This window comes from Belonocnema kinseyi, chromosome 3, assembly GCF_010883055.1.
Source record: "Belonocnema kinseyi isolate 2016_QV_RU_SX_M_011 chromosome 3, B_treatae_v1, whole genome shotgun sequence".
NCBI lineage: Eukaryota > Metazoa > Arthropoda > Insecta > Hymenoptera > Cynipidae > Belonocnema > Belonocnema kinseyi.
Window position 1 is genome coordinate 117301764 of NC_046659.1, and position 15428 is coordinate 117317191.

The following is a 15428-nucleotide window of genomic DNA, read 5'->3' on the forward strand; positions in this document are numbered from 1 at the left end:
CCGCTCTGAACTCGTTTTTTTCCATTTTTCTTAACGAAAAAATTTTTTTTTCAATTGGTTATAAAAACACGTAAACTCAGAAGATGTGGACTGTGACTGCACAAATATCTAGTCGGGAGTGGTGCTGACTGAAAACAGATGATTTGGAGCGATTCGCGCGCCATCTGTTGGTTATTCTAAGGACTTATTGAACTACCCTCGTAGGACTTGTACTCTTTGGTTTTATTCGTGAAAAATAACATTGAAAATAAAAAAAAAATAAAAATAAAAATGAGTGGAATTCAACCGTCGCGCGCCCTAGGTGCGCTCAAATTTGCGAGCCGCGCGCATAGTGCGCGACAAGTGTATGCCCGTGAGGCGGGCAGATTTAAACAATTTTAATTGGAACATTTTATACTGGTTTTCCAACTTTGTTCGTTGAATTCTTGGTTTTTATTTTCCGAAAATTCTGTATATTGAAGTTGATCTGTAATTAATCGGATGTTGAATTTGGAAAAAAAAAACCCAGGTCTTCAACATTCTTGGAGAAGGCTGCTTCGGGCAGGTGTGGAAGTATGAGGCAACAGAGATTGACGGTATTCCGGGCCCTTCAATCGTCGCTGTGAAAACTTTGAAAGAGAATGTCACGGAGAGAGAGAGACTGGACTTTGCGCAGGAACTTAAAGTAATGAAGAGTCTGGAGCCGCATCCAAATGTGGTGAGATTGCTGGGTTGTTGCACCGAACGTGAGCCGATGTTTATCATCCTGGAGTACATTAGCGGCGGAAAACTCCAAAGTTTCTTGAGAGCCTCGAGGGAGGAGAGAAACCACGGAAAACCGGGTCTCACTTCCCGAGATCTCACGGGTTTCGTTTACCAGGTGACCTATTTTTTCACTCGATTGAATATTCCATTTTTTCATTGAAATTTATTTTCAAAATCGGGAATTTACGTATAATCGTGGAAAAATTCATGTTTTAATTATTTTGATGGTTTTGTTGAATTTAGAAAAGCAATTTCCACTCTCAGTTTACCCTTATTAAATCATAATTTATTATTTTTCACTATAAGACAAAACTTTTCGAATTTTTTTTTTCTCGGTGAGATTTTTTTCGATGATTTAAGTTTGATAATCGAATTGGTGATATTTCGAACATACTGAAATAATCATTTTTTTTTCAAAGAATGGATTTATTATGAATAAGAAATTTAATTAATTGGAATCTTTTTGAAATTTTTCTGATACCTTTAGAAATTTTTTCAAAATATTTCAAATAGTTGGAAGAATATTTGTGAAATTATTGAAATCATTCAAGTTTTTGTGAAATATTTTTAATCTATACGAATTATTTGTAAAATATTTGGAAAATTATTCAAATCTTTCTGAAATGTTTTTGAAATATCTGACAATATTTGTGAAATTATGGAATTTTTTGGGAAATCATTAAAACCTTGTGCACACTTTGAAATTTATCCGAAATATTTGCCAAATATTGAAAATCTTTCTGATATGTTTGGAAATATTTGGTAATATTTTTGAAATTATTGAAATCTTCGTGAAATCTTTTTAATCTATCCGAAATCTTTGCGAAATGTTTTTCAAATCTTTGAAATTGTGAGGAAATCATAAAATTTTGTCTGAAATCTTTGCGAAATATTTGAAATGTTTTTTAAATACCTGATTATATTTGTGAAATTATTGAAATATTTGGAAAATATTTCAAATCAATCCGAAATATTTCAGAGTAGATTTATTATATATTATATGTATTATATTGCAGGGAATTTTAGAAAATAGTTTTTATTTTTATTTTAGGACAGGGAGTTTCCGTAAAGAAATATAATTTTACTTGGAACAGGGAATTTTTGACATGAAGTGGGATTTTTATTAAACAATTATTTTAGAAGAAATAGTTTATTTAGTTAATAAAGTTTAGTTTTAGAAGAAAGGAATTTAAAAGAATCCCTTTTCCAAATTTTAGAGAAAGAAGTGGTTGACAGTTAAACTCTTTTGTTAAAAAACGATTTTTTTTTGTCAAAGATTCAAAAATTTGAATTGAAAATTCATCACTAATTGAAAATTTAACTACTTTATTGAAAATCTATTTTTTTAACTGAACATTTAACTATTCCAGGAGAAAATTGAACTGTTTTGCTGAAAATACGTTTTTACAGCTAAGATTAGATCGATATTTTTTTTAATTCAACTATTTGGTAGAAAATTTATATTTTTTATTTAAAGGTGAAACTAGTTATTAGAAAATGTATGAAATTTTTTAAAAATTCACCTTTTTTGTAGAAAATTAATCTTTACGTTTATCCAGTTTAGTTGAAAATTAATTCCTTCAACTGAAAATTTAACTGTTTCATTTTTAGTTGAAAATTTATTTTTTCTTGTTAAAAGTTCAACAATTTGGATAAAAATTTATCTTTTTGAATTAAAATATTATTTATTACGTTGAAAATCTACATGTTTTGTTAAAAATTGATTTTTTTTTTAGAAAATTATCTTTTTATTTGCAAGTTAATCTTGTTATTTAATTATTATTTTCGGTTGAAAATTCAATTATTCCTGCTGAATATTTATAATTTTAATTAAAAATTACTTTCTTCAACTGGAAATTTAAATGCCTATTTTTGCTTGGAAATTTATCTTTTCTTGTTAAAAATGCAACAATTTGGATAAAAAATTATCTCTTTTAATTGCAAATTTAACTATTCCGTTGAAAATTCACATATTTGGTTAAAAAAATATTTATTATTTTAGTTGAAAATTCATCTTTTAGTTAACTCTTTTGTTAAGAATTAATTTTTTCGGTTGAAAATTCATCATTTTAATTAAAAATTAATTTGTTTGGTTAAAATATGAGCTATTTTATTGAAAACTTCATTTTTCTTTGGATAAAAAGGAATTTTTGTTTCGAAAATTAAACTGTTTTGATGAAAATTTCTTTTTCTGTTGAGAATTAATTTATTTGAACTGAAAGTGTAACTATTATTCCAGTTGAAAGTTCTATTATTTTGTTTCAAAATTAGTTGAAAGTTCATATTTTCTTGGCAGAAATTAATATTTTTGGTTGAAAATTCATCTAGTTGGCCAAAAATTTAACTATTCTAGTTAAAGATTCGTCATCTTAGTTTAAAATTCATCGTTCTGGTTTAAAATTCAATTATTCCAGTTGGAAGTGGAACTACTTTCCTAAAAATTAATTGATTAGGTTGACAATTCATCATTTTAGTTGAAAAACCTTTTTTTTGGTTCAAAATTCAAATATTTGGTTTGAAATTGCTGTATTTTATTTTAAATTCATATTTGTGGGAGAATATTTAAGATTCTTTCATCTTTTTGGTTGAAAATTATTTTAAAATTTAGTCGATTGCGGTAGAAATGTAACTTTTTTTTTACGTTTATCTTTTTGGATAGAAATTTCATATTCTTAGCTGAAAATTATACTACTTCGTTGAAAATTGACTTTTATTTTATTGAAAATTAAGTTTTTTTTGAAAATTTAATTATTTTATTTTTAGTTGAAAATGTATCTGATTTAGCTGAACATTGAATTATTTGTTGATAATCCGTTTTTTTTTTGTAGAAGAGTACTTTCATTTGTTGAAACTTCATTTTTTTGGTTAGAAATTAATTATTGGAATTGAAAATCGAACTATTTATTGGAAATTCGTTTCTTTTTTTTATATTTTTTTAGTAACTGAAAATTTAAGTATTTTATTTTCGGTACTAAATTTTTCTTTTTAGTTGAAAATTCATCTTGGTTAAAAATTTATTTTTTTTTAGTGAACGATTGATCGTTTTAGTTAAAATTTCACTTTAACTATTCCATTTTTTCTGAAAATTTTAATTTTTAGATAGAAATGTAATCTTTTTCGTTGAAAGATGTTATATTTTGTAGAAAATTTAACTATTGGAAACAAATATTTAGTTAAAAATTTGCTTTTTTCCTATAGAAAATTCATCTTTTGGGTAAAAAATTCCACTATTTGATAAAAATTCATATTTTTGGTTGAAAATTTATCACTGTGATTAAACGTTAATTTCTTTGGCTGAAAATTTGTTTTTTTTTTAATTATAAATAAATTTTTCAACTAAAGATGTAAGTATTCCAGTTTTGCTTGAAAATTTATATTTTTAGTTGAAAATTAATTGATTTTTCTGAAAGCTGTTTTTTTTTTAATTTATTTTTCTAACTGAAAATTGAAATTTTCTACTTTCGACATGTAAATTTATCTTTTTGAATTGAAAATTTATATATTTTATTGAACCTGTACCTTTTTTTGTAGAAAATTCATTTTTTGGGTTAAAAATTAATTTTTATGGTTGAAAATATAACTGAAAATTTAAGTATTTTTCAATTTTTGGTAGAAAATTGACCTTTTTTGTAGAAAATTCATGTATTTGGTTAACAATTTCCTTTTTTTTTTAACTGACCTTTCTTGATAGAAATGTAATCTTTTTCGTTAAAAAATGTTCCATTTTGTAGAAAATTTAATTATTCTATTTTTTGTTAAGACTTTGTTTCTTGGGTTGGAAAAAAAAAATATTTGGTTAAAAATTCGTTTTTTTTTCATATAGGAAAATCGTCTTTCGGGTTCAAAATTCCACTATTTGATCAAAATTCATATTTTTTGTTCTAGTTTTATATGTAAAATTACCTTTTTAAATAGAAAATTTAAATGTTTGATTAAAACTGTATCTTTTTTGGTAGAAATTTTTTTTTGGTGTTTAAAATTTAAATATTTTTTTGAGAATTAATTTTTTTGGTTAAAAATTGATTGTTTTAACTAAAACTTTAATTCTTAAATTTTTGGTTAAAAAATTATTTCTTTTTTTCATGAAAAAACCAAACTATTTTGTTAAAAATTCGTTTTTTTCTTGATTGAACATTTATTTCTATAACATTTTAACTATTCTAATTTTAGTTGAAAATTGAAATTTTTTTAGATGTAAATTCATGTACTTTGTTCAAAATGTTTTTTTTTTATAGAAAATTAATCTTTTGTGTTGAAAATTCAACTATTTGGTTAAAAAAATTCATATTTTTGGTTAAAGATTGATCATTTTAGTTAAAAATTCATCATTTTTTGTGTTCGAAATTTATCTTTTTTATTTGAGACCTCAAGTAAAAAGTGTTTAAAATTTATTCAGAAACAAAATTGTTTGACTTAATATTATTAATCTACTAGATGTATGGTCGATTTTATACCAAGAAAATTGTATAAATTGGGATATTTATAATGTATATTTAAAAAAAACACACATTTTCTCGCGAGATTTAAATTATTTATTTATTTTTAATAAAGATAATATAGAAAATATGAGTTTTGTTGAAAATTGAAATTCTCTTCAGGTGGCAAAAGGGATGGAGTACTTGGCTTCCAAGGGCATCATTCACAGAGATCTGGCTGCAAGAAATATTTTAATAGACGAGAGTCGAGCCTGCAAAGTGGCCGATTTCGGGTTCGCGAGAGACGTTGCTGCGAATCAGATTTATGAAAGGAAGTCAGAGGGTCGTTTGCCAATTAGATGGATGGCACCGGAAAGTCTTTATGACAATATATTTTCAGTAAAATCGGATATTTGGAGTTTTGGCGTCCTCATTTGGGAAATTGTTACTCTTGGATCGACCCCGTATCCAGGATTAGGAGCTGCAGAGGTAAATTTTCTTTTCCCGATCTTATCTTAGAAAAATAGCAATAATTTAAAATTCTAGAATTTCAGATACTTTGACTTTTTAACATTGAGTTTAATTTTCAATTTTAAAATGTCAAATTTTAATCGCTTCGAATTGATAATTAGTTAAATTCATAAGTTTGAAGTTTTAAATTAATTATTGAAATTGTATAGATTATTTTTAATTGTATAGATAATGATTGAATAAAATGAATTAATAAATTATGAAACCAAATTTTAAATAATACTATGTATTTTATGAGACCGGTAAAAATCGGGAAATGATAGTGAATTTATTTTTTAAGGGAGAATTTTGCAAATTTTTAGAAAAAAAACCTGTTTAAGATTGATTTTACCTTTTTTTTTAAATAATTAGTTTAATTTTTATATATTTTTATACATATATATTATATATGATAGCATTTAGTTTACAGGGTTTGAATTTAAAAGTCTTGAAAACATTTTAAGATTCTTAGAAAAATTGTAAATCTTTTTTCATTTGAAAAATTAATTTACAGAAAATATTTATAAAGCTTTCCAAAATTTTCAAAAATGAATCTAGAATATTTTTAATTTTGCAAGATTAAAAAAAATGTAAGAAAGATTTGAGGAAAAATTCAATTAATAACAATTAAAAAGTTTACAAATATAAAACATGTATATTTTATATGATTTTTAAATAAAATTTGTAAGCTTTTTAACTATTTTTTTCAACTATTTTAAATAAAAATAATTTAACTTGTTTAAAATCATTTAAAGGTCAGTTTTTATTAGTTCAAATGGAATAATTTTTAGTTTAAGAGTTTGAATCTTTTAATTATATTAACCGTGAAAAATGTTTGCGAACCAGAAAAAAAACGGGAAAGGACCGCGAATATTTTAAATGGAATGAAAAGGCATATTGGTTGAATATTCGTCTTTTTTGTTGTTGAAAATTAATCTTCTTCGTTAAAAAAACAACTTTTTGGTTGAGATTTCAACTCTTTGGTGGAATTTTGTACATGAAAAATTAATTGAATAATCCGAGAATTTTGAAAATGTCACGCGTCAATATTTTTATTGTTCAGGTTATATCATCGGCTGAATATAAATTATTTTCTAGCTCAGGCACATTCAGGAATTACAGTGTTTCATATGCAATTTTCAAATTTTCAAATTTTTTAAATTTATTTAAAAAAAAAGAAAGAGTTTTCTACTTCAAAATATAACTCTTTAATAAAATACTGGAATTTTCAACAAAATACTTGAATTTTAAAGATAATAGTTGAATATTCAACCTAAAAAGACAAATTGCCAACAAAAAAGTGTCATAATTTATATTTAAATAAAAAAAGAATGAAATTTATACAGCAAAAGAAAAGAATTTTAAAACCAAAAAGACGAATTTCCAACGAATAAAGATTTTTTACTCAAAAAAATAAATAAAATTTTATCTAAATTATTGAACCTTCAAACCAGAAGACAAATTTTCTTCATAAAAATTCAATTTTCAAGCAAGAAATATGACTTCAATAAAAAATTATTTTTCCACGAAACTGATGCATTTTTGCACAAAAAATAGGAAATTTCAAACTAAAAAATAATTTTGTTACAAAAAAAAAGGCGAATTTTTAACTAAAAAATATAAATCTTTAAAATAATGGAAGTTACATCATGAATTCTAAACCAAAAAAAATTACAAAATGTAATTTAACTTTGACCCAATTAGTGGATTTTTTAATTAAAAAAGATTAATTTATAACAAGATAATTAAACTTTGAACCAACGAGATAAATTTTCAACTCAAAATATAAATCTTTAACAAAAAAAAAGTGATTTCTCAACAAAGCGATGCAACCAAATCTTTTAAACAAATTAGTTGAATTATCAAGCAAAGAAGAACGATTTTTAACCAAAAGGTTGCATTTTCACACAAAAATTAAATTTTTTCTATAACAGATGAAGTTTTAAATCAAAAACATAAATTTTCAAAATAATAGTCGAATTTTCAGTTGAAAAAGACTTTATCCGAGTTTTCACGATTAAACTATGGATTTTTAACAAGAAATAATTTTCTACAACAAAAAATTGAATTTTTAATCCAAAAAGATGAATTTTCAACCAAAAAGGATGACTTTAACAAAATTGTTGAATTCACTAGCAAATAGTTGCATTTTTATCAAAAAATATGAAATTTTTCTTAAAGCAGAAGTATTTTTTATTATAAAAAAGTTGAGTTTTCGTCCAAAAAAGATTCCAATTAACTCAGTAACATCAAGAATTGAATTTTGGTAAAAAAAAAATAAGTTTCTACAAAAAAAAAAGAATTGTCAATCCAAAAAGACGAATTTTTTTCAACCAAAAAGGATAAATTTTCAAGAAAATAGTTCAATTCTCTACCAAATAGTTGCACTTTTATCCAAGAAAGATCAATTTTGTTCTAAAACAGATGAATTTGTAATAAAAACGGTGTTTTTTTTATAAGTGGAACTTTCATTCAGAAAATATTTCAGTTCATTTTTCAACACCAAAGTACAAATTTTAAACAATAACAAAATTTCCCACGAAATAGTTAAGTTTTCAAGAAAATAGTATAGTAGCTTAATTTCTAATCAGTTGCATTTTTATAAACAAAAATTTAATTTATGCTAAAGCAGGTAAACTTTAAAATAAAAAATTCAACCCAGTGGACACAAAATTTGGCGACGTCTTTACGACATCTTTACGACATCCTATGTCGTAAACACATCGTATGTCGTTTCGGTGCCTTTGCGATATCGTAGCGACACTTTAACGACATAGACATAGGATGTCGTAAAGTTGTCGTAAAGATGTCGTAACGATGTCGAAAAGACGTCGCCAAATGTTGTGCCCACTGGGAAACTTAAAAAAAAAGCGTTGAATTTTCAACCGAAAAGTTAGCGAAAATCTCATAAATTCTCAGAGAATTTATTTCTCGGTAATATTCTCATACTCGTAACCGTTCTCAAAGTAATACAACTAACTGGCTCAGAACTCTAATTTGACCATTTAAATTAAGCGCCCTTTCCAATTTGGGGCGATACATTTCCCCGCGAAATTTAAATAATATAATTATTATTAATAAAGATAGAAAATACAACAAAATTCTTATAAATGTTTTTAAATGCTGATTAATTTGCCTTTAGGTGATGAGGAGGATCAAAGAAGGCTACAGACTCGACAGGCCCGAGCATTGTAAGAGGGAACTCTACAATATTATGTACTATTGTTGGGACAAGGATCCGGCATGTAGGCCGTCGTTTGGTGAATTAGTGAATTTAACCGAAGGACTTCTTCTCGACGAAACCGATTACATCGAGCTCGATAGGTTTCCGGATCATTCCTACTATAATGTTCTCAATTTGAGTGGTGAAAAGCTGTGAAAATTCTCGACTTAGTCAACTGTCGATCAGTTGTGTTATAATACTCGTTTTCTGTAAATATATTTTAATCTAGATTTTAATTTAACTTAAAATTTAATATAGGGGAGAACCACCCTACAATGGATAATTGCAGTGAATTTATTTTTTAACTGGGAATTTTACCAATTTTTAGAAGAAAAAAATCTGTCGAATCATTTAAAATATGAGAAATTTCCTATCACATTTTATCATGCAATTTAAAAGAATGTTTCTATCTTTTTTCTTTTTTTCTGAGAAATTATTTATAAATTGAGATTCAGTTTACAAAATGTGATTCTAAAAACTTTAACTTTAAGGATTTTTCTATTTTAGCTCTTTGTTTTGAAGGGTACATTTTTTATTTAAACAACTTTCAAATGTAGTTTTGAATACTCAATTAGAAATTAAAAGCATTTAAAAATGAAAATTTTTGATAAAAAAAACGGTTTTAATTGATAAAGTGTAAATAAAAATGAATTATTTTTAAAATTAAACTGTACTTTCAGCACTAAAGAAAGCAAAAATAATTTACAAGACGATTCTTAATCCATTCAAAACTAAAGAATTTACCGATTCTTATGTTAAGAAGTTAAAGAAAAATGTAAATTTCGGATTAAAACTTTATAATCTATTTTTAAATTTAAAACAATTTTTAATCATTTAACTTAAACTTTAAAAGTTGAAATTTTAATTGTTCTGTTAAATTTTTTAAAATATTTAAGTGATATTATGGAGTTTTGTTGTATAAATAACAATTTAAATCATATTAATTTAACATGAAATTAAATATTTAAATTATTTTATGTTATTAAAAAAATTAAGATTCTTGCAGATTTAGAACAAAAACTTTAGAAGCTTTTTAAGAATTTTGAACAATTTCAAAGAATAAAAAAATTTACTTAAGATTCGTAGGAATTTTCAAAATTGTCAAAACAGAATCTGGAATTTTTAAAGGCACTTTTTTAATTTTACACGATTTTTTAAGAATGTTCTGAAAATTCGATTTATTTCAAAATATATTTAGAAGTTTTCAAAATAATTGAGAAATAATTAAAAATTTGAAATGATTTCAAAAAATTTCAAATAAAATATAGATTTTTGAAGATTTTGAAATAAAATTCTATAGCTATTTAAGGACTTTTAAAAGTTTCAAGGTAATACAAGGCATTTATTGATGGTTCTGAGAAAATTAAAAATGATTTATTATCGAAAAAATTGTTTAAAGAATATTTTCAAATACTTTAAAAGATTGTCCAAATTGTCGAAAAACAATCTGGAAAATGTTAAGTAAATTTTTTAAATTATAATGTTTTGTTCATAATTCCGAGGAAAATTAAAAAAGGTTTTTTATTTTTAAAAATTAGTCTTAAGAGAATATTTAAAAAGATTTTAAAATTTTGAAAAACTAATCTGAACTATTTTAAGACACTATTTTATTTTGCATAATGTTTTAAAAATGTTTAAAAAAATTCGATTCATTTGAAAGCTTTGAATAACATTTTTAAATAATTTAAACTTTGAAATGATTTCAAACAATTTTAAACAAAATATAGATTTTTGAAGATTTCCAAATAAAATTTTTGGAGCTACTTACGAATTTAAAAAGATTTTAGTATAATAAAAGAATTTTCTTGATTTAAAAAAATTTTGAAAGATTTCGCAAAATTGCGAAAAAGATCCTGGAAGATTTTAAGACACTTTTTTAATTTTGCACGATTAAAAAAAAATATATTTCGAAAATTCAATTCTTTTTAAAAGATATTTTGAAGTTTAAAAAAAAGAGAAATAATTGAAAATTTGAAATGATTTCAAAGTATTTCAAACAAAATATAGATTTTTGAAGATTTTGAAATAAAATTCTGTACCTATTTAAGGACTTTTAAAGGTTTTGAGGTAGTAAAAGAATTTTATTGGTGGTCCTTTGAAAATTAAAAATGATTTATTATCGAAAAAAATTGTTCAAAGAATATTTCAAAAGATTTTAAAAGATTTTCAAAATTGACGAAAAAGAGTCCGGAAAATTTGAAGGCAATTTTTTTAATTATAATTTTTCTTTTACAATTCCAAAGAAAATTAAAAAAGGTTTTTATTTTAGAAAAATTAGTTTTAAGAAAATATTTTAAAATACTTTTAAAATTGTGAACAAATAATCTGGAATATTTTGAAGCACTTTTTTAAGTTTTCAGGATATTTTGAAAATTTTCGAAAAAATCCGATTCCTTAAAAAAAATATTTACAAATTTTGCAAAAAAATTTTAAATAATTTAAAATTTGAAATGACTTCAAAAAATCAAATAAAATATATAGATTTTTGAAGAGTCTAAAATAAAATTCTGGAACTATTTAATGATTTTAAAAGGTTTTGAGATAATGAAAGAATTTTCTTGATATTCCTTAAAAAATTAATAATGATTTATTACGGGGAAAAAATGTTGAAAGAATATTCCCGAATATTTTAAAAGATTTTCAAAATTGTCGAAAAAGAATCTAAAAGATTATAAGGCAACTTTTTAAAATTAAATTTTTTTCATAATTTCAAGTACAATTGAAAGTTTCGTTTTTGAAAAATTAGTTTTAAGAAGAGATTTAAAAAGATTTCAAAATTCTGAAAAAATGATCTGGAATATTTTAAACAAAATATAGATTTTTAAAGATTTTGAAATAAAATTCTGTGGCGATTTAAGGATTTTAAAAGTTTTTAAGAGAATAAAAGAATTTTATTGATATTCCTTGCAAAATTAATTTAAAAAATTTTTTTTTAATAAATAATTTTTAGAGAATATTTCAAAAGATTTTCAAAATTTTCAAAAAAGAATCTGGAAGATTTGAAGGCTATTTTTTAAATGATACATTTTTTTACTATTCAATGGAAAATTGAACAAGGTTTTTCATTTTGAAAATTTAATTTAAAGGGAATATTTGAAAAGATTTCAGAAGATTTTGAAAAATTCTGAAAAAAGAATTTGGAAGATTTTAAGAAAGTTTTTTAATTTTGCAGAATTTTTTTTTTAATGTTCGGAAAATTTAATTCATTTTAAAAGATATTTGCATATTTGGAAAAGAAATATTAAATGATTTAAAATTTGAAATGATTTCAAACAATTTTAAACAAAATTTTAAGGATTTTGAAAGGTTTTAAGATAATGAAAGAATTTTCTTGATATTCATTTGAAAATAAAAAATAATTAATTATCGGGAAAAAATTATTTAATGAATATTTTCAAAGGCTTTAAAATATTTTCAAAATTGTCAAAAAGGAATCTTGGAGATTTTAAGTCAATTTTTTAAGCAATATTTTTTTCCTTAATAATTCCAAGGAAAATTAAAACAGGTTTCTTATTTTGAAAAAATAGTTTTCATAGAATATTTAAAAAGGTTTCAAAATTGTGAAAAAATAATCTGGAATATTTTAAGGCACTTTTTAAAGTTTTCAGGATGTTTTAAAAATTTTCGAAAAAGTTCGATTCCTTTAAAAAGATATTTACAAGTTTTAAAAAAAATTTGAAATAATTTGAAATTTGAAATGATTTCATCCAATTTTTAACAAAATATAGATTTATTGCAGATTTTAAAATAAAAATTTCGAGCTACTAAAAGATTTTAAAAGGTTTTAAGAGAATAAAAAAATTTTCTTGATATTCCGTGTAAAATTAAATATTTTTATTTGTTGTAATAAATAATTTTAAGAGAATATTTCAAAATATTTCCAAAGATTTTCAAAATTTTCGAAATAGAATCTGGAAAATTTAAAAAGGTTTTTCGTTTTGAAAATTTAATTTTAAGGGAATATTTGAAACGGTTTCCAAAAATTTGTGAAAAAGCATTTAGAAGATTATATGACACTTTTTTAATTTTAGAAAATTTTTTTTATAAGTGTTCGAAAAAATTTAAATTATTTTAAAAGATATATAGAAGTTTTGGAAAAATTTCAAAAATAATTAAAAATTTTAAAAGATTTCAAATATTTGTTAACAAAATATATGTTTTTAAAGATTTTGAGATAAAATTTCGAATCCATTGAAGAATTTTGAAAGATTTTCAGTCTTTAATTTTGAAAGTTGGATCCTTAAACTTTTAACTTTTCAAGTTTAGAATTGCTTAAAATGATATAATTTTGCAAGATAACGCGGATTAATATTTTTTGTAACTGAATATGAATATTTGAATTAAACATTTTTAAATGTTGCAAATTTGACTGCTTTTAATTCCAAATTATTAAATTAAAAAGTGTGAATAGCTTCTATTTTATATGTGTAAATTATTGAGCGTTTGAACGTAAAAATTTTTTAAGTACCGTAAAATAATCCATTTAATTAAAATAGTTTTTAGGTTACTATATATGTGAATAAATTGGAACGAGAATGAATTATTTAACTTATATTCGGACTTTTAATTAATAATTATTTAAGGTAGGATGGTCTCCCCTAATTATTGTTAAAGTCTCTTCAAAAAGAGAGATCTGTAAATCGAGCAAAGTGTGAAAAATTGTTACTTTTATAATCTTGAGAAGATTTTACACTGACTCGTGGCATTTGCTATCTATTTTTATAAAATGCTCACAGGAGTTTTTAATTATTTAATATAATAATAATAATAATCTTGGATCGGTTATGAATTTGTACTTTTTTGTGGTAAAATATTCAAGTTATTCATGTGGAAAATGTAAAATTATTTACTTCGATTTTAATACGATTTGATATATTTTTATATTTTCAATTGTATATATTTTTATATAAATTATCACTGTTTTTTTTCGGTGTATAAATTATGCTACTTTCGGGAGTAAAAAATGTACTTTTTGGGATTCAGGAAAGATTTGTGACCGAATTGAAATGTAAATATGTACTAAGTCATTTTTGTCGATAAACTAGATTGTAATTATAATAATCTTGCAATAAATGTTATTTTTATTCTATACAGAATTTAAAAAAAAAAAAAGGTTTCTATGATAGGTTTTCAATTATAACATTTTCAAATTTAAAAACATTAAGAAAAATTGAGGGATAAAAAAAATTATCATTATCCAGTTTTCTATTTTATAAATTTAAAAACTGATTTTTTTGCATAAAACACGAAAATATGGTAAGGACTTTTTCAGGCCGCAATTAAAAAAAAATAGTTCGCACTCGAATCTAAGAATTTATGAAAATATGAGAATGACAAGTAAGTATAAAAAATGAAATTATTTCTGCATAATTATGGTTAATGTTTCAGGGAGGTGAACATTTTTTTACATGTTTTTCTGTCTCATGATTTTTAAATTAATTTGTTTGGCGAAAAAATAATTTTTTATTTAAATTGGTCCCCTTGCAGTTGTTAATCTAATGTGCTTACTTATTTTAAATAATTTTCTTAATAGTTAAGTAAAATTTTTGAATTTTGTTTGTATTTTAATTTCGTAAGAAGTATTTTTATTTAATGTTGATTCCATATTTTAATATTATTCTTTTTTTTATTAATTCTACAAGAAATTTTTAAGCAGTAATTTATTTAATTAAAATATCATTTTTAAGATATAATTCAAATTCTTTAATATTTTTTCAATCAAAATTGAAATTAATATATTTTATTCCAATAATTTTATGTCTGAATTTAAATGATCTAAATCGTTTCATATAAAAGATTCGAAATTTACATTTTGAAAATGGGGAATTTGATTATTAAATTCTTATTATATAAATAATAAAAGTATTTATGAAAATTTAATCATTTTTACTTCTATTTATTTATTTAATTTATTTATTTAATAATTTGTAAAGACTGAAAATCCAGGAAAATAAAATTCCCGAATTAGAAAATTGTCGAATAAAAAAATGACCGAATAATAAATTTTTTGAATATATATATAATTTTTTAGATCGCATGTTTTACGAATCGGCAATTTTCTGTGGGGAATTTGGTAATCGATCATTTTCGAATTCCGCAATATTATTATTCGGAAATTTTGTATTCTTTTTATTATTTCGGAAATTTCCATTTCGGGAATCTTACTCTGCCGGGAATTTAATTTTTCGTGACTTTTCAGTCCCAATAATTTGAATTAATTTATTTAATAATATATTACAATATTAATGTTCTAAAAAATCTGATATTATTAAATAATAAATTGTTATTATGTTCATAAAAATATTAATTATATTTTTTTAAAATAAATTCAATGTAATTATTTAAAATGCCCGGAAAATGTCCTGAACAATGCAAAATATTTTTATGTAACATTCAATGTTAGATACGGTTTTTTTCAGATAAATTAATATTGATTCATTAAGGGCATGCGACACAGTGGAATTCCTACATTACCAACCTCTTTTTTCTATTGAACAAAATTTTTTTTTGAACCATAGAACTTTTTTTGTAAATCA

At 23.0% G+C, this 15428-nt stretch overlaps 1 protein-coding gene across 2 annotated transcripts in view; it reads left to right on the forward strand.

The window, feature by feature from the left end:
- LOC117169590 (tyrosine kinase receptor Cad96Ca) overlaps positions 1-9398 on the forward strand; it is a 91268-nt gene extending 81870 nt beyond the window's left edge. For both annotated transcript variants that reach the window (XM_033356038.1, XM_033356037.1), the window contains 3 exons: positions 509-859; positions 5343-5648; positions 8812-9398. In XM_033356038.1, coding sequence (XP_033211929.1) covers positions 509-859; positions 5343-5648; positions 8812-9048 — 894 coding nt within the window. In that variant the 3' untranslated portion in view covers positions 9049-9398. The remainder of the gene's footprint in view (positions 1-508; positions 860-5342; positions 5649-8811) is intronic.
- Positions 9399-15428: the final 6030 nt, after the last annotated feature.